Genomic DNA, 19,728 nt, shown 5'->3' with positions numbered 1-19,728 from the left:
TTCGACCCTCACATTCAAAACATTTCTAAAACTTGTCGCTTTTTCCTCCGCAATATAACAAGGATACGCCCTTTACTCTGTTGCTCGACTGCTAAAACTCTGACTCAGACCCTCATTCTCTCCCGTCTTGATTACTGTAACCTCCTGCTGTCCGGCCTTCCTGCCTCTCACCTGTCTCCCCTACAATCTATCCTAAATGCTGCTGCCAGAATCAATCTACTCTTTCCTAGATCTGTCTCAGCATCTCTCCTCATGAAATCCCTCTCCTGGCTTCCGATCAAATCCCGCATCTCACACTCCATTCTTCTCCTCACTTTTAAAGCTTTACACTCTTCTGCCCCTCCTTACATCTCAGCCCTAATTTCTCATTATGCACCATCCAGACTCTTGCGTTTTCTCAAGGATGTCTTCTTTCTACCCCCTCTGTATCTAAAGCCCTCTCCCACCTTAAACCTTTTTCACTGACTGCCCCACACCTCTGGAATGCCCTTCCCCTCAGTACCCGACTAGCACCCTCTCTATCCACCTTAAGACACACTTGCTTAAAGAAGCATATGAATAGCACTGTGGATATTCTGAACACATGATACATAAAGCTTGGCCCCCTGCAGACACACTTACCAGAACTCCCTCCTACTGTCTCTGTACGTTCTCCCTACCTACCAATTAGACTGTAAGCTCCTCGGGGCAGGGACTCCTCTTCCTTAATGTTACTTTAATGTCTAAAGCACTTATTCCCATGATCTGTTATTTATTTGATTACCACATGTATTACTACTGTGAAGCGCTATGTACATAAATGGCGCTATATAAATAAAGACATACAATACAATACAAAAAGATAATGGCACACATTGCATTTATTCCTATTACAGCAGGCAGGGAATAGTCTGCGAATTGGGGTTAAGAAGGCTGGGACAGGGCAAATACAGCAGTGCAGTGCAAATACTTTTAACCCCTTAATTCCCAATGCGAGTTGGGGTTAATCAGCCGGGTATAATACCTTTATTTACTAGAAAGCACCAGGGTTGAGACGAATACGATCACAGGTACCCATAACACTAAACTTGAGTGCACCAGTGGGGCTAGACCCAAAACACCCATTACAGAGAGTGTACCCCTTGCCACTCCAGTGTTTTATTTAGGGAGGGAAACAAGGTCTATCACAAAGCGACGGACGGATCAGGGGGCAAAAAAATCACTCCCAGTTAACACAGGAAGAATCCCTACGGTTAAGAAAGGAACAATTGGCACAGACTCAAAAAGAATTACGAAAATTAGAAAAAGAGGTTGCCGAGGGGGCAAAAAAGCTCAACAAAAGAAAACATCTAAGATAAATAAGGAGGAGAAGGTTAACAGTATTTTTAATCTATCCTCACAGAGCCTAAACCCAGTACAGATCAAGGTTCTGGAAAAGGGCTTATCCTGTGCCCCAACTAGCAGTGCAAACCTCTTTGATCTTTTTATTGACCTACATAGGTTTACCAGAAAGCTCACTCTTAAACATCACTTTTTAAAAACCTAGATTAATGAAGCTTTGACGATTTATGATGCAGGGTTCAACCAAAAGGAGCAGGACTATCTAGTCAATATGATTGAATTATTGGAGGAGGGGGAAGTGGAGGTGCAGGATATTAACACAATAGATTTCATCAACTGGTTTTTAAGGATTTTAAAAGTATGTGTGAATCAGATACTCATTTCACACATAACCTTACCCAGATAGAAAAAGTAGCCCTGGAAGAATTACGCAATAATAATGATCTAGTTATTAGACAGGTGGATAAAGGAGGAGGAATCGTGGTTCAAAACAAAATGGATTATTTAAAAGAAGTTTTGAGACTACTAGGGGATACAGTATCCTATGTGGAATTTAAGACAGACCCCCTAGTTAACTATCAGAAAAGATTAATAGAACTATTGAAAGATGGGTTGGATAGCAATATTTTAAATAAAGCAGAATATGCGTTTTTAAATATTATGCATCCTAGAACTCCCTTGTTTTATCATGTACCCAAGATCCATAAAAGCCTTATAGATCCTCCAGGGAGACCAATAGTTGCTGGTATTGATTCAATCACCTCAAATCTATCCAAATTTATTGATTCATTTTTGCAGAAACATGTAAAAAATTTAAAATCATATTTAAGGGATACCGGACATCTGTTAGATCTCATCAAGAATCTTAGCTGGACAGATGATCTCCTCTGGGTCACATGTGACATATAATCATCATTATACACATGTATTGAGCATAGTAAGGGGATGGAAGCGGCAAGATATTTTTTAAAGAAGGACTTTTTAATGTGCCCAGAACAAGTAGATTTTATTATCAATTGTATTAATTACATTTTAAAACATAATTATTTTATGTTTGAATGGAAATTTTATCAACAATGTTGCGGGACAGCTATGGGCACGAAATTTGCCCCCAGTTTCGCCAATTTATATATGGGCTACTGGGAGGACAAAGTGATATGGAATGATAACCCATTTTTAGGAAATATAATATTTTACAAGCGATTCATTGATGACCTCATTTTTATCTGGAAAGGGGGAGAAGATAGTCTTAAGGAATTTATAGCTTTTATTAATACGAATGATATGAATTAAAAATTTACAGTGATCCATGATGCCTTATCCATTGACTTTTAGATCTGAACCTTTTTAATGATAATGGCAAGATTTGTACAAAAACACATTTCAAAACAGTGGATGCTAACAATTATTAACATTCCAAAAGCAACCACTTGAGAAAATGGAAGTCTAATATTCCGTATGGACAATTTTTACGTATAAAGAGAAATTGCAAAAAAAAAAGAAGACTTTGAGGAGCAGGCTATTCTTCTTAAGAAAAAATTTGAGGAGAAGGGATATAAGAAACAAGAAATTGAACAGTCACATGGTAAAGTAAGAAACTTGAATAGAGATCAATGGTAAATAAAAAACAAAAACAACCGGATAAGGAAACCACAAGAGAGAATAAGGCAATGTTTATTACAAAATATAACAGGTCGGCAAAAACTATTGGTAAAATCATTCATAAACACTGGGAGATTCTGTTAAATGATAACATTTTGAAAGAAGAACTAGAGGTGAGACCATCGATTATATTTAAAAGAGCTAAATCTATTAAAAATATCATTGCACCCAGCATGTTACGTAAGAAAAAGGATGGGGTGGACGTTATGTCCAAAACAAAAGAGACCTGGTTGCCAGTACGCCCAGCGGGCTGTTACAAATGTGGGGCCAATAGATGTTTAACGTGTCATTATATTAGCAACAAAGAGAATACATTTACCTCAAGGGTCCCGCAAGAAACATTCCCTATCAAAGTTAATTAATTGTAATAGTACCCATGTAGTATACTTATTAACTTGCCCGTGTGGGCGACAATATATAGGGCGCACTAAGAGGAAGCTGAGGGAAAGATTTCTAGAGCATAAACGAAATATTACTAAGGGTTTTATGGGACATGGTGTATCCAGACACTTTGCTCTAGAACACACAAAATCCCCAAGGTTTAAAACTGTTGGGATTGGAGACTGTTAATATGGGGTCCATGAGAGGTGACAGATTCCTGAGGCTGCGACAGAGGGAATCATATTGGATTCTCAAACTTCATACCATGTCACCAGAAGGATTAAATGAGGAGCTTGATTTACTGGCATTTAAGTAAAGATAATATCTGCACCCAGGCCCACTGGGCATTAATACTAGGGGAAAGAGTATTATACATGTTCATGTAAATTAATAGTGATATTGTACAAACTTTTAGCTTCATTTATTTTTAAGTGTGAATGTACATGGATTATGTATAGAATATTCTAATTGAATTTCCAATAGTAGGATTTCTAATAGGGGGAGTTCCACACAATTTATATATATATTTTTTAACATAAATTTATATTATTATCTATCTATGTATTTGTATTTAATAAAATGTGATTTATTTTAAAGGTATTATGTTTAATGTATATAAAATATTTAATGTAATAGGTATAATGGCATGGACCATAATGGCTCTTGGAACACTGCTCACTATATCTGTTATGTAGAATACTGGGAGGATGACATCTCATAGGAGGTGGAGTCAACTTTAAGCACCTTTTTGATTAGCTATCAATTACACTGGCGACACACTTTATTCGAGCTCGGCTAGTCCCACGAATTCGGGTATACCCGGGTGTATTGAGGTTTGTGACTGTTTTCTGCCCGAGTATATTGGGTTATTTCCAGGCAGGGATTGAAGCATTTTATTCCCGCTGGCTGCAATACTGCACAGTATATCTATATATACTGCATTACAATTCATGAATTTATGCCATCTGGTAGACACGCGAAGCATTGCAGCCTATTAAATCCTAATCATTATCATTTAACAGATCAGCCGCCCGTCAGCCAGGCATGAACCCAGGCTGGGAAGGCAAACGCAACGGGGCTTGTCAGAGGTGAGGAGCGGCGCATTCCAGGTATCTGCCAGGTACATACTGGGTATTTGCTCGAATAAAGTGTGTCGGTGCAGTAATTGAGTTAACAACCTATCAGCTGGGCTCTCCACCTCTCCAGCACCTATATATGGGCAGGCAGATCAGTGTTCCAAATACATCCCTGAGGAAGGCACAGTCAGTGCTGAAACGCGTAGGATTGACCTTATAGATATATTGGCATGGTAGCTGTCATTAGCTGCCTAGAATCAAGTTTGAAAACAGTAAGCCAGACATTTGAGCCGGATTGGTGGTGGCCAAGAGCTAATATCATAGTACTGCACTGCCCCCTGATCGGAACACCGGAAGTGCGTCAGAGGAGGAAGCAGACGCTAAGCAGGATACCAAGCGGGATGCAAGGAAACCAGCGGCTGCCTCCGAGTGAGTCAGGGAGATCACGTGACACCCCCCGAGTGAGACAACCCGCGGGGCAAGCGTAGGAGGACGGAGAGTCAGCTGCATCATCGGTTCCAGCAACCGCTACGGAGACTGCACGTAATACCGGTGATCCAGAGGGAAAGTGCATCACCTGCTCCCAAGATCGACGAGTGTGATTGGCCACACTACAACATATCAGGCAATAGTTTCTGGCTTACATTTATCTACATATTTATTGTCTCAACATTACAATGTTTATGCTCTGAACATGATATATTAATGTTTATACACATCTTTATTTGTTTTTAGTATAATACACCGTAGTCTGCTACAGCGCCCTTGTTTTTTCTTTTCTTTTTATAATACCTTTATTTAGACCTGATTAGCCCTCTCCTCGCCACACCCCCCCCAAAAAAACCACGGTTCTAAATCCCAGAATGTAGTCATATGGCCTCTTACTGACAACCAGAATAGGCTGCCATAGGCGGCCCATTGAACCACTCAGATTCAGATCCAGCAAGTGTAGATTATCAATATGAGATCAGAAATGAAAAAATCTGAAGTGAAAGACTTCCATTGTAGTGATACCCTTCCATATACAGAGTCCAATCTTTTATTGATTTATAACAAATTACTTATCAAAATGTTCTTTTTCGTCCAGAATACCTAATTATGCAATTATCTAGGTGTCTGGTTCACAGAATATTGATAAAAAAGCACATTTACAGTATAAATCCTGATCACTTCACCTTTGGAATTGCTGCTCTTTTGCTTTCTCAGCTTGGCCTAATCACTATACAGTATATATTGTATTCTCTATGGTATCTATTATCTGTGACTGTAGTGTTAAATGTTAAAGCCTTTCAGTGCCAGAGGAATCAGAAATGAATCAATGTGCACTACACTGATGTGCAGAAAAGGATTACATTGGATAACCAATGGTGGTTTTGATATAGCTGGATGCTTCAACTTTATCGCAACTCAAATGTATGTTGCGAAGTCGCACTGCACCGTTGGGGAGTTTTCAGATAGGCTCAAATATGGCAGTTGGAGCTTTTAAAGCTCACATTAGGATGTAAAAAAACAAACAAACAAAAATGAAAAAGTGCATGGAACTGTTTGGGTGTCTACCTCAGACGGGCACCTTAAACAGAGAAACTTTACACACTTAAATGCAGGGAATCCCATCGCAGACAATAACACACGTTTATATGCAGCAATATCATTTATCATAGGGTATTATCTTCATGGGATTTATCCATCTTCTCTGGGTCATGTAAAATTCAAGGAACAAGCATAGATGAATCCTTGATGTCACTGAGATTAAGAATTTCCCTAAAAAAAAAAAGGGGGGGGGGGGGGGAAGGTTATATAAATATACGCACATACAGTAGCGACATCTTTTATTGCACTAAATGCCGGCGGCATGCCGGGATCTACCCCAGCTGCCGCCAGTAAAAACCGCGCGCCGCCGCGTTTCCCCCACGCACCCCCCCTCCACTTCGCACGCAATTTACCCCCCCTTCCCGACTCCTGCTCTGCCCCTCTGCTTCCCCGCACCCCCGCTTACCTTAATTTGATCTCCAGGGGTGTCGGGGAAGCCTGGGGAAGCCGGGCGCGCATGTTACTGTGACGTCACAGTGCACCGCCACGCGCCGCGGCTACCCGCTTCCCAGATGCATGCAGCCGGCGGCTTTTACTCGAATAAAAGCTGCCGCTGCTGTATATACATGTAGAAGAATAGAACGTACACGTTCCATGGTGTATTCATTTAATACAAAAATGTTTTAATCGGATTTAAAAGTTGTACGATATGCACTCACATCAACTAAAAAGATAAAAAGACATTGGAGAGGTCAATATTCACCACCCTGGAGTCAGGATCAGACAGTCCAGGTAGGAAATCCCAAATGGATGAACTCTGTATGCGACGCAGTGGCTGGGTCTGGGAGAGCCTGCCGACAGGAAATATTTCTCCTGAGGAAGTTGCTGTAGAAGCAACAAAACGCGTAGGGCGAACAGCATTGGACGCAAGTGACGTCATCATCACACGACGGGCAGAGTTGAGCATCTTTGCTACGAGCTGGATGTCCTGTTTCTACACTGAGGTTCGGTCACGCTAAATATACTGCTTCTCCTGTTCAGGAAGTGTGGTCTATTTGGATGCCAACCCAGCCATTGCGTCACATACAGACTTCATCCATTTGGGATGTCCTACCTGGACTGGGTAATCCTGACTCAAAGGTGGTGAATATTGACCTCTCTAATGTCTTTTATCTTTTAGCTGATGCCAGTGCATATCGTACAACTTTTTAACCCAATTAAATCATATTTTTATTAAGTTATTACACTATGGAGCATGTGCTGAAAGAGACGTCATGATATCCTGCGGACATCCCTGTTCCTTTCTAGGAGCCAATTTGAGAGCTTTCCGATTTCTTAACAAATCAATGGGAGTTTCTGCGTGATCGTGTCCCAATTGGCCCTATCGTAGTTTAATAAATAACCCCATATAATAGATGTTAGGACACATAGGACTTACTTGTGATTATGCGAAGGGTACAGTATCCTGAGGATTTCAAGTATCATTGCAGCTCCTATGACTCCTACAACAGCCACCTCCATGAAGTCAATCAAGATAGAGTAACACTTGAGCCATATGAGACACAGCTTCTCTCTCAGATCTTCTGCAATCTGGCACATCACCTGTAATAACAGAAATGCCCTGTAAAAGACCCATCTCCTACCCAACATATATTATTCTAGCAAGCGAATGAAAACAATGATTGCATGCCTTCTCTGCTAGTTTTAAGTTCGTTTCAGAATTTGAGACAACCCGGGGGGCACGTTCCGCATGGCGTGCCCCCTCCTCACTCACCTTGCGGCTGCAGTCGCTGCTGTCTCGGCTTCTCGTCCCCCTCCAGTGCGCACGGCTGCATCTGCCATTGTCTCCGCCTCCCGGCTTCCTCCTGGGTCACGCGCACCAGCCCGTCAGCATTACAGGGCGCGCGCGGACCCGCGCATCATATGCGCTCTCTCCCACACTCAGCTCCACCCCCGGCATCCACGGGATGCCACGCCACGCTGCTGTGCGGCGCCCCCGGCTCTGATCCTCCCCCTGCCTTGCTCCTATCACAGACCTCCCTGGGGATGCACCTCCGCTCCTCCCTTTCCCCTATTGGTGCCTGCTCGGTATTTAGCTCCTGCCTCCACGGTCAGTCAGTGCTCAGCATAATCCTCTGTAGCCTAGTGCTATCTGGTCTTGTTCTTGGCTCTCGCTCTTTGTATTTCAGTTACCACGTTTCAGACCTGGCCTGTCTGTGTACCTTCTTCCACAAGGACCAGGGGAGCGTCGTAGGTACCATAAAAATAAAGAAACATCACATAGTTTAGTAATGTTATCAAAATAATTCGCAGGAAATGGTCTCGCAAATGACTACTCACAATAGAGTAGAAATATCAAGCAGTCATCCAACTCAATGGGTGGATGTTCCTATAGATGTGCAGCAATATTCAGCAGCCAGTCTCAAATGAAAAAGGAGAAACCAATGTGTAGAACGAAAAATCTATTAACACACAGTGAAATACAATTCAAGGCTTACACTTAAGAAGATTTTCAAGTGCAGTATATAACATGTAGCAGGTGCACAGCGGGTCACGATCTCCCTGTGTACCGCACTACTCACATGTGTAGCCATGTGTAAAATTGGTGTACATATCTCTCTCATGCTGGCAGTAATCCTGGTAAGAAGGCAGGGTTGCCGGTAACTATCATGGAGGTTTGCCCTCAAACCCTGGTGACGTGGCATATGTAGCAAAGGAAGTGACAACATGCTTTGTGTCCACTGTTAGTGACACAGAGGTGGGTCTTTTCCGGAGTCTATATAATACACAGAAATGCCAAAAGGTTATTAAATATAGTCTCTCGGACGGTGATGGAGGAGGTCATTGAGGCCGTGTGTTTGTGGCCACCCCCTCTGCAGCACGACTTCTTCTATGCAGTATATCTGGGTCCTAAAAAAAAGGTCAAATTATTCTGGGAGGAGATTTTAACCCCGCACTAGACAGATCTTCCGCCCTGAACTCCGGCCCTCAGAATATTAGATCCCAAGATATCAGGGCCCTTAAACGAGGCCGTCGCTCACTTACTTTGGTAGATATATGGAGAGAGGTGAACCTCCAAGCCAGGGATTTTACCTTCTACTCACCTTCTACTCATCCCCCCACCAAACATACGTATCGACTATATTTCTTATAAGCGCAGGTCTTTGATTCAAATATTCACACTATAACCTGGTCAGATCACGCTCCAGTAGATGCTACAATCACAAATCTGAACATCATGGCACCCATGGCAGCTGGGAGACTAAATGAATCACTTCTCAAGGACCCAGAGGTTCTGAATGATGTTATCAGGGAAGTAAGGGCTATTTTCCAGACCAAAGTGTGTTGTCGCTGGTAACAATGTGGGAGGCTCACAAGGCTACCTTATCTATATTGCCTCAGGAAGGAAGAGGGCCTGACAGTTAAAGATTGACTCTCTTCAAATTAAGATTGATGCTCTCTCTAAACTTCATAAAAATAACCAGTCCCCAGAGACGTTGCTATCTGTTAAGGAAACTAGAGCAGAGCTCAATATGTTTCTAACTGCAAAAGCAGAAGAATCTCTTAACTGGCCAACGAGGAAGTTCTTTGAAAAATTGAATAAAGCAAACTCCCTCCTGACAGCTAAATTACGAAACAGGCGCCCCCCTATAATATCCACTCAATTAGACTGCAATCGGGCTCTTTAATCTCAAACCCAAAAGTAATAGTAAAAAAGTTCTACACGATGCCCAAACCGGGGCCAAAATAGCTAGCTATCTCCAGTCCACCGATCTACCCTCTCTGTCTGAGGCCCAACAAGGAGCTCTGAACCAATATATTACTTTAGAAGAAGTCAAACTGGTAATCAAGAATTTAAGAGCCTCAAAAGCTCCGGGCCCAGACGGGTTCTGAAATTTATCTTATAAAAAATGTAGTGACTCTCTCTCCCCTCCCCATCTACTCAGTTTGTTCAACTCTGTTATGGTTGACTCTGCTTTTCCAACAAATATGCAGCAAGCTTCAATCTCCCTAAACTACAATGAAGGGAAAGAAACCTCAGCTTGTGGGAGCTACCGTTCAATATCTTTAATTAACTCAGATATTAAAATCTTTTCTAAAATTTTGGCCAATAGATTAGTAAAGATTCTCCCCTCATTGGTCCCCGCCAATCAGGTGGGCTTTATTCCAGGCAGACAAGCCGCGGACAATATTAGGCGGATTATAGATCTCGCGGCATAGGCAGCACAGAAAGGTGAACACACTATGTTGCTTAGCCTTGACGCTGAGAAGGCCTTTGTGTAACGGGTGTGCTCGCCACAAACCAGGACCGGACAGTGAGGCTGAGGTGGGGATGTGAATACACCGGCCTTAGACCACGAAGCCGGTTCTGGATTGCGCAGTCCGTAATCAATCGTAGCTGGTTCTGGGTTGGAGAAGGCAGGGTAATCCATGGACAAGCCGGGGTCAGAGTTGGAGACGTCAGAGTAATCGATATCCAGGCTGGGGTTCGGCAACGGGTAGGCTGGTGCAAAGCACGTCAGCGCAGCAGCTGAAGCGTGGGAATGGCCTCTGCTGGAGGAGCGAGTGCGGCCCATGATAAAGGACTCTGCAAGGGGAGAATGCAGGCTGGCCTAGGAACACCGCAGGGTAGCACTGGGAGACCAGCACTTCAGCACAGGAATCAGGGAGCAGACCTCTGCAAGGAGGGAATGCAGCAGGTCTCAGGAACAAGGCAAGGTTGGCACTGGGAATCCAGCACTTCAGTATAGGAACCAAACCTCTGCCTGGGGATGAATGCAGCAGATCTCAGGAACAAGGCTAAGGCAGGAGTGTTTGTGGCAAACACAGTTACATCCAAGTGAATCTTGGTTTATGCTCAGCAATGAGGAAAAGGGAAAGCCCAGTATAAGAAGGGCAGATACCAATACCAAGACAGGGGTTTGTTGGTATTCCTCAAATGACAGAGCTGCAGTGATTGCACGCACAGGTGATAGTGCTTGCAAATCCAGAGGGGAGAAGGGGTTGCCTGAGAGCTCACCATCTCTGCAAGAGTGAGCTCCAGCCAAACCCAGGAACGGATTCATCACACTTTGCTCGTATAGATTGGATATATATGGAGGAAACATTGAAGACCTTTGGTTTTTCAGGAATATTCCTCAAAGTAGTAATGGCCCTTTACTCAAATCCCACTGCAATAGTAAAAAGCCAGGGCTTCCCCTCCTCTCAATTTCAGATTAAAAGTGGTACAAGACAGGGTTGCCCACTGTCCCCACTTATTTTTGCCCTTTGTATGGAGCCGCTTGCGGCACATATACATCAAACCCTAACATCTCAGGTCTAGAGGTGGGGGATCAGTTATAAAAGCTGGCCCTTTTCGCTGAAGATATTATTCTAACAATATCAAAACCCTTAACAACCCTACCAAACTTATTCAATTAACTATTTATTTTCAATAAACTATCAGGTTTCAAGATAAACAATAGTAAATCAGAGGCTCTAAATATCAATCTAAGGCAGGAGACCATTAAGCTAATCAAATTAAACTTTGATTTCAGATGGCAGCAATCCTCACTGAAATATCTGGGAGTCTTTTTAACGAAGGACTACTGTAAGGACTACGAACTTGCAACTGCCTCGCGCATCCTCCCGAGCACCACCGCGCACTCGCGGGGTGCCAACGGACCGCACTCCTTACCTGATGCGCGCAGTGTGCATGCGCACCAGGATGGCGTCATCCGATGCCGTGGACTTAGGCTCTGCCTCCGGATCGCGCCGCACACTACCTGTGCACGGTGCTCTGCGCCACGCCCCCAAGCTCCTTGTCAACATTCTTTAGCTGCACAAACAGCTACACCTGCTCGTTGAGCCCTGGACCTATCACAGCCGCCGTGGAGGCCGCACCCCGCTCCACCCCCCATGGGGGTTGGCTGATCAGCCTATTTATGCTCACCAATGTCATAGACACACTGGCTGAGCATAGCTACTTGTTACCTGTGTTTACCCTTGCTGTTCCTGCCTTGTCCCTGTCCTGTTACTTAGTTCCAGTTTTGATCTTCTGTGTACCGGCTTGCTTTGACTACTCCGACCTCTGGCACCTGATCTTGGCTATCTCTGACTTCTCGCTCTTCTCCAATCCTGACCTCGGCATTGTACCTCGACCACTCTCCACTCCTGACCTCAGCAAAAGTACCTTCTACGCTCCAGATATCTCCTACGTTTAACTCGGCAAGTATAAATACTTCTCTGATCTCTATATCCCTGACCCGGCTGCCAAGACAAACCTACACTCCGGATGTGGCCCCCGTGTCTGTGGCTGGTGTTTGTTACTACTCCCATCTCAGTACCGGGGTTTCGTCATTTTTGTATTGAGCACATCGTGACAGTATGCTCAGCCCCAAAAACATAGACACCGCTGAGGTGGGAGATGTGGTGGCATCTAATGCCGCCATGTTCTCTAAACTGGAGAAATATCTTGAGCAGTCTGACCGTCGCCTAGACTCCCTACAGAAAGACCTCCAGACCCTCAAAATACAAGTGCAACAATCCAGCACACCCACCTTCTCTAATCCACAACCCACACCACTGTCTAGTCTCACACCATCTGAACCACGACCCTCCACGCCTAACCAGAGACCCTTAAGAATGTCGCGGCTTTTTGAACCAATGCTTCATTCAATTTGAGATGACACCCTCCCGGTTCCTGACCCCAAGGTCAAGAGTGGCATACATTATCTCCTTGCTCACGGGTGATGCATTGGCGTGGGCCTCTCCTCTCTGGGAGCAGCGAAGAGACCTTACTCAAGACATCGGACAATTCACCAAGGTGTTCAGACGTGTCTTTGACACCCCAGGGCGTAAAATTACTGCAGCATTTTCCCCTTTTCATGTTTCCCAGAGAAATAGTCCAGTCGCAAGATACGCCTTGGAATTCCGGACAATCGCCTCAGAGACAGGATGGAACAGGGAGGCCCTCTCTTCCGCCTTCTGCCAAGGACTTTCGGAACCCCTGAAAGATGAGCTCGCCTCGCCGCGCAGGAGCACCCAGCAGACCTTGAGGAGCTCATTGCAGTCTGCATACAAGTAGACCAAGTAGACCAACGTCGTCAGGAGAGGAAAGCCGAGCGTTCATGGAACCGCCAAGCACCCGCCAAGCCTTCACTTTTCCACTCCTTTGTTCCAGAGGCACCTATGACCGAGGCCGCAGAACCCATGCAGTTTGGTGGCAACAAACTCTCCTTCTCTGAGAAACAACGTCGCGAACCTCCGGTCTGTGCCTCTACTGCGTCAATCTGGGCCACCTAGCCCTCCGCTGCCCACTCAAGTCGGGAAATGATCGACCCCCACGGAGTCCCAGAGTCCCCGTGGGAGTACTTTCCAACTCCTCCATCACCAAAGAACCCCTACCCAACAGAGTCCTGATTCTTGTATCCATTCAGGCTCCGGGCCTCATGGTGAGCGCATACGCCTTCATCGACTCTGGTTCCGCAGGAAACTTCATAGACCAGGAATTCTCCACAAGGAACAACATCCCTTTGGAAAAACAAACCCCTGGTAGAATTGGAGGCCATTGATGGACGTCCCGTGCAGCCGGCCTTCATCATCCTACAGACCGCGGAAATCTCCCTGGTGTGCGAACAGACCCACAGGGAGAACATCACCTTCGACATGATCCACTCACCATCCGCCGAGATCATCCTGAGACTTCTTTGGCTACATGCCACAACCCACTCATTAACTGGGCCAAGCAAAGACCCATCTCTTGGAACCAACAATGCTCCGCAACATGCGCAGTTCCACTTCAAAAGATCTGCAGCATGAAGACCCCAGAGGAGCCACAAGACGTTTTACCAGAAGAATACACAGAATTCAGAGGCGTATTCGACAAAGCCAGGTCAGAGGTACTACCACCCCATCGATCCTTCGACTGTCCTATAGATCTCCTGTCCAGTTCCACCCTGCCCAGAGGGCGCTCTTACCCTCTTTCCATCTCAGAGACCAAAGCTATGTCCGAATACATCCATGAGAACCTCCAAAAAGAATTCATTAGAAAATCCTCGTCACCGGAGGGGGCTGGATTTTTTTTTGCAAAGAAGATGGTACTTTAAGACCCTGCATCGACTACCGAGAACTAAACAAGATCACCATTGATATCGGAGCTGTTCGACCGTCTCCAGGGATCCACCATATTCACCAAATTGGACTTCCGCGGTGCCTGTAACCTAGTAAGGATCCGTTAAGGAGACGAGTGGAAAACGGCATTCAACACAAGAGACGGTCACAACGAATAACTGGTCATGCCATTCGGCCTGTGCAATGCCCCAGCGGTCTTCCAAGACTTTGTAAACGAAATATTCAGAGATCTGCTGAACAGATTCGTTATAGTTTACCTAGACGACATTTTAATTTTTTTAAAGACCATCTCAGAGCACATTAACCAAGTCAAACCGGTACTTCTACGCCTTCATCAGCACCACCTCTACGCCATACTGGAAAAATGCAACTTCCATCAAAAATCCACCACCTTTCTAGGATACATCATATCCGATTCTGTGTTTTCCATGGACCCCTCCAAACTGAAGGCCGTCATGGACTGGTCGCTCTCCACGTCTCTCACGGGCATCCAGAGGTTCCTAGGGTTTGCCAATTACTACAGAAAGTTTATCCACAAATTCTATTCCATCGTCGCACCCATCACGGCTCTCACCAGGAAAGGAACGGACGTTGTGTCCTGGCCACCTGCACCTATCCAGTCCTTCAACCCCTTAAAGAAAGCCTTCATCTCTGCACCAATACTGATCCACCCCAATCCCAGACTACCTTTCACATTTGAGGTGGACGCATCAGACATCGGAGCCAGTGCCATTTTGTCACAGAGAGGATCACCGTCTTCCAACCTACACCCATGTGCCTTCTTCTCTAAAAAAAATCTCATAGGCACAGCAAAATTACGACGTGGGCAACAGAGAACTACTAGCCATCAAACTAGCCTTAAAAGAGTGGAGACATCTACTGGAAGGAACAGGGAGCCCCATTACCTTCCTCACCGACCACAAGAACCTCATGTGCTTGGAAAGCGCTCAACGACCAGGAGCCCATCAAGTCCACTGGTCCCTATTCTTCTCTCATTTCAATTACATCATATCATTCATACCCGTTTCCAAGAACGTAAAGGCAGATGCCCTTTCCCGCCAGTTCTTGACAGAGAACAAAACCAAAGCCAAATCAGAGACCATCCTGCCTGCCGGGTTCATCATCTCCGCCAACACATTTGACATAATGGATGACATCCTGCTGGATCAAACTAACATTCCGGAAGATCTGGAGGTCCCGGATGGATGACTCTTCGCAGCACTTCCCTTCCGCAAAAAAATCTTGGAATGGGGACACTCATCAAAAACCGCCGGTCATCCTGGTACCAAAAGAACCACAGAATTAATCACACGGACATTCTGGTGGCCAAACATGCAAGGCGACATAAAGGAGTTCACAAAGGCATGCCCCACATGTGCAAGGAATAAGGTACCCCGCAGCAAACCACAAGGGCTCTTGAATCCCCTGCCTATCCTGAACCGTCCCTGGGGGAACCTATGGATTTCATAGTAGAGCTGCCAAGATCCGGAGGTATGAACACTATATTAGTAGTCATAGATCGCTTCTCGAAACAGGCACATTTTATTCCACTTAAAGGCCTACCGGACTCCCCCCACACTGGCGGACATATTCTGAAAGGAGATCTTCCATCTCCACAGAACTCCCACAACCATCGTATCGGACAGATGTCCCCAGTTCGTCTTGAGATTCTGGTGGGCCTTCACAAAGAAATTTGACATCTCCCTGCATTTTTTATTCGGGTTCAACCCGCAGGCTAACGGACAGACAGAAAGAACCAATCAGTCCTTGGAGCAGTACCTGTGCTGCTTCCTCGCGGACAGCCAGGATGACTGGGCAGACCTTCTCCCGTGGGCAGAGGTCACCCATAATTTTCTGAGGAACGAATCCACATAGGTCTCGCCCTTCTACATAAACTACCATTTTCATCCGGCACGACTGCCCATCTCTTCTCCTCCTTCTGGGGTTCCTGCAGCGGACGACCGGATCCAAGCGCTGCAAAATTCATTGACCAAGATCCAGAGTACCTAAAAGAGGCTTCCGCCAGACAGAAGACTCAAGCAGACTGCCACGGTCGCAAAACTTCAGAGCTGAGACCAGGAGACAAAGTATGGCTGTCCTCACGGAACATACGCCTAAGGCTAAGGCCTCGCTCCCTCAGTCAGTGCGCCCGCACTGCAGACAGGCGGGCGCTGACAGACACAGACTGCGATATGCGGTCTGTAGGGAGCCGGAGTGGGATCTGATCGTGGTGCCGTCCACCCCCCCACACACATACACATATACACACACACACACATATACACATACACACATACATACACACACACACACTTTAACCCGCAGCTCCTTCCCTGCTCCCCGCCCAAGGCACCTCCCATCTAGCGCCTTCCCTCCCCATTGGCTGACTCGCGTACCACGTGATGCGTCAGCGCCGAAAATCACTAGGATCTTGCAGCATCGGCCGGCTGACGCGTCACAATACGTAGTCAGCCCTGCCGGAAGGAGGCAGCGGGGGCAGGGACCATTCGGGCAAGGGCCTGGTGGTCCGCGGCCGTGCGCCCCGCAGGCCGCAGCGGGTTCGCAGCCTAAGAGTCCCCACACTCAAACTGGCCCCAAGATTCTTTGGTCCATTCAAGATCTTGGAGAAAATCAATCCGGTGGCATACCGCCTGCAACTCCCCTCTTCAATGAGGATTCCATCCGTGTTCCATATTTCACTACTGAAACCTGCATACCTCAGCCTCCGCTTCCCAGATCCATCTCCTGTACCACCGGGTCCTCAAATCATACAGGGCCAGCAGGAGTACGAAGTTCAGGCCATCCTAGACTCCAGGTTATCAAAAGGGATAATCCACTATCTCATCCACTGGAGAGGATACGGTCCCGTGGAACGATCCTGGATTCCACACCAGCAAGTCCACGCACCAGAACTTATCAAAGAGTTCCACCTGAAATAACCCCTGAAGCCTCGCAGGGTTCGCACGGAGGTCTCCTCTGAAGGGGGGGGTGGTTCTGTAAGGACTACGGACTTGCAACTGCCCCGCACATCCTCCCATGCACCACCGCACACGCGCGGGGTGCCAACGGACCGCACTTCTTACCTGATGCGGGCAGCGCGCAAGCGCACCAGGATGGTGGCCTCCGATGCCGTGGACTTAGGCCCCGCCTCCGGATTATGCCGCACACTACCTGTGCACGCGTTTGCATGTGACACGTGTGCCAAGCCCCCAAGCTCCGTGTCAACATTCTTTAGCAGCACAAACAGGTCCAGGGCTCAACGAGCAGGTGTAGCTATCAGAGCCGCCGCGGAGGCCGCACCATGCTCCATCCCCCATGGGGGTTGGCTGATCAGCCTATATATGCTCACCAATGTCATAGGCACATTGGCTGAGCATAGCTACTTGTTACCTGTGTTAACCTTGCTGTTCCTGCCTTGTCCCTGTCCTGTTGCTTAGTTCCGTACTGGCTTGCTGGCTCCTGACCTTGGCTATCTCTGACTCCTCGCTCTTCTCCAGTCCTGACCTCGGCATTGTACCTCGACCACTCTCCAACCCTGACCTCAGCAAAAGTACCTTCTATGCTCCGGATATCTTCTACGTTGAACTACGGCAAGTAAAAAGACTACTCTGATCTCTATATCCCTGACCCGGCTGCCAAGACAACCTACACTCCGGACATGGCCCCGTGCCTGTGGCTGGTGTTTGTTACTACTCCCATCTCAGTATCAGGGTTTTGTCTTGTTTGGGGTGAGCACAGCGTTACAACTACGACTCGCTCTACCAGGCTAACTATCCCAAAATATTGAAGGTATTAAAAGTCGACCTAGCGGTTTGGACTAAATGTAATATCTCTTGGATGGGGTGAGTCCAATCAGTGAAGATGAATTTACTGCCCAGGTTGCTCTACCTCTTTCAGACCCTCCCTATATCTATATCCTACATCCTATAAAACCAAACTCCAATCTTCGGTCTCTTAGTTTATTTGGAATAACAAGAGACCCAGACTTAACCGGAGCAGGAGGCCTGGCACTTCCTTGCCTTATAGGGCTGCACAAGCAAGTCAGTTGGCAGCTTGGCATGCAAACCCATCACTTAGAAGATGGGTCTCCCTGGAGGCACATTTGATATGCTCCATCCCTATAGAAAATATTCTGTGGCTCTCTAACCAGATAGGCCTTTTGGAGCATCCCACCTTGCCAGCGATCATACACTCTCTCAGACTGTGGGACAGATTCAAATTTAAATACAAGCTTAGCAATCCAAATTCCCTGATGGCCACTTTCTTTGGGAACGGGGATTTCTCCCCGGGATTACCCAAACAATCCTTTGCAAAGTGGCAGCAAGCAAATACCTGTAGACTATTCGATTTTAGCCATGATCTTAAAGTGATGCCTTTTGATAAATTGGTTAAGGATAAAGGGGTTCCGTCTGGAGAGATCTTTTGCTTCCTCCAGTTAAGGGCATTTTACGCTAAAGTCAGGCCCACAGGTCCCATCTCACTATTTGTTAGGCTCTGTCTCGGAGCACACGAGAGGCTGATATCAAAACTATTTTCTATCAAAAAGTTTCCTTGCCAGCTGAAGACACGCAAGTTAAGCTTAAATTTATAGAAAAATGGGAAACCGATCTGGGTGAGGAATTGGAGGGTGATGATTGGGAGGACATTTTCGAAGCTGTAGCTAAAAGCTCAATCTGCTCAAGTATCCGGGAAAATGCGTACAAAGTTATGACTTGTTTGTATAATACCGCTGAAAATATAGCTAAATATGTTCTAGGCAAACCCCCTATGTGTCTAAAAGGTTGTGGTGGGGTGGCCTCTTTTCTACATATGTGGTGGTCATGACCTTGAGTGCAGGCCTTATGGAGGTGGGTGAGAGCCTGGATCCGTCAGATTGTAGGCTCGGACATCCCCCTAGATCCATGGCTGTTTCTATTAAACTGTAAGGATTCTACTCGTCTGTGCCGGGTTTTTATTTCGGTCCAGGTTTTCTGTCTCTCCTGCCCTTTCTGCTCTCTGTGGCCATTTTGGGTACTGGCAGCCTGCCAGCAAAGTTCTGTGTGTTTGCAGCTCCAGTCGGTCTTTGCAGTTACGCCTTACCCTCTTGCCTGTTTTGAATTCCTGTTGCTGACTCCAGGCTTTGGAAACAAGATAAATTACCATCAATCCCGCTAATTAGAAACAAGGTATGGTTTGTATGCACGATGGAAAAAAAACTCACTAGTTTTCTGAACGACACATATGATATCTTCCAGAAGGTATGGCTACCCTGGATAATGTTCACAGGCCCTGAAATGTAGCCTTAAGCTTCCGCAGCTTGTAATACCTCAAAACCATCCATACACCATGACTAGAAGACAATTTTGGTTGCCTACCCTGGCCAATTTCTATATATTATGCTACAGAAATATATATGTTCCTTTCCACTAGCCCTGGTTCCCCTAGAGACAAACCCCATTAAGGGCAAAGAGGCTGCCCCAGACTCCCCCTGCAAAAGTGATTTATGATATGCCCATGTAGAGTATTAAGTTTTTGAAGCCCCACCAAAATGTTGTGTGTCCCCCACACCCTCTTCCCTTTTCTTTTATGTACCTCCGCACCCCACCCAACTATGCTATATTTCTGTATATCTCTGTTTTGATACCAAATAAAAAAAATAAAAAAAATC

General features: G+C 46.0%; 1 protein-coding gene across 7 annotated transcripts in view; it reads right to left on the bottom strand.

Annotated features, from left to right (window-relative positions):
- Window positions 1-5,079: 5,079 nt before the first annotated feature.
- GINM1 (glycosylated integral membrane protein 1) overlaps window positions 5,080-19,728 on the bottom strand; it is a 47,120-nt gene continuing 32,471 nt past the window's right edge. For 2 of the 7 annotated variants that reach the window (XR_012801000.1, XR_012800999.1), the window contains 3 exons: window positions 7,744-8,191; window positions 7,408-7,571; window positions 5,080-6,200 (listed from right to left, as the gene is read on the bottom strand). Coding sequence is in view for 1 of the 7 variants with exons in the window: in XM_075596685.1 (XP_075452800.1) it covers window positions 6,149-6,200; window positions 7,408-7,571 (216 nt within the window). In the remaining 6 variants the exon portion in view is untranslated. Of the gene's footprint in view, window positions 6,201-7,407; window positions 7,572-7,743; window positions 19,710-19,728 lie in introns of those variants that run through there. The other 5 variants (XR_012800998.1, XR_012800996.1, XR_012801001.1 and 2 more) reach the window with 5 other exon arrangements.

The sequence above is a fragment of the Ascaphus truei genome, chromosome 4 (assembly GCF_040206685.1).
Source record: "Ascaphus truei isolate aAscTru1 chromosome 4, aAscTru1.hap1, whole genome shotgun sequence".
Classification (NCBI taxonomy): Eukaryota; Metazoa; Chordata; class Amphibia; order Anura; family Ascaphidae; genus Ascaphus; species Ascaphus truei.
This window is presented reverse-complemented; position numbering and strand designations above follow the sequence as displayed.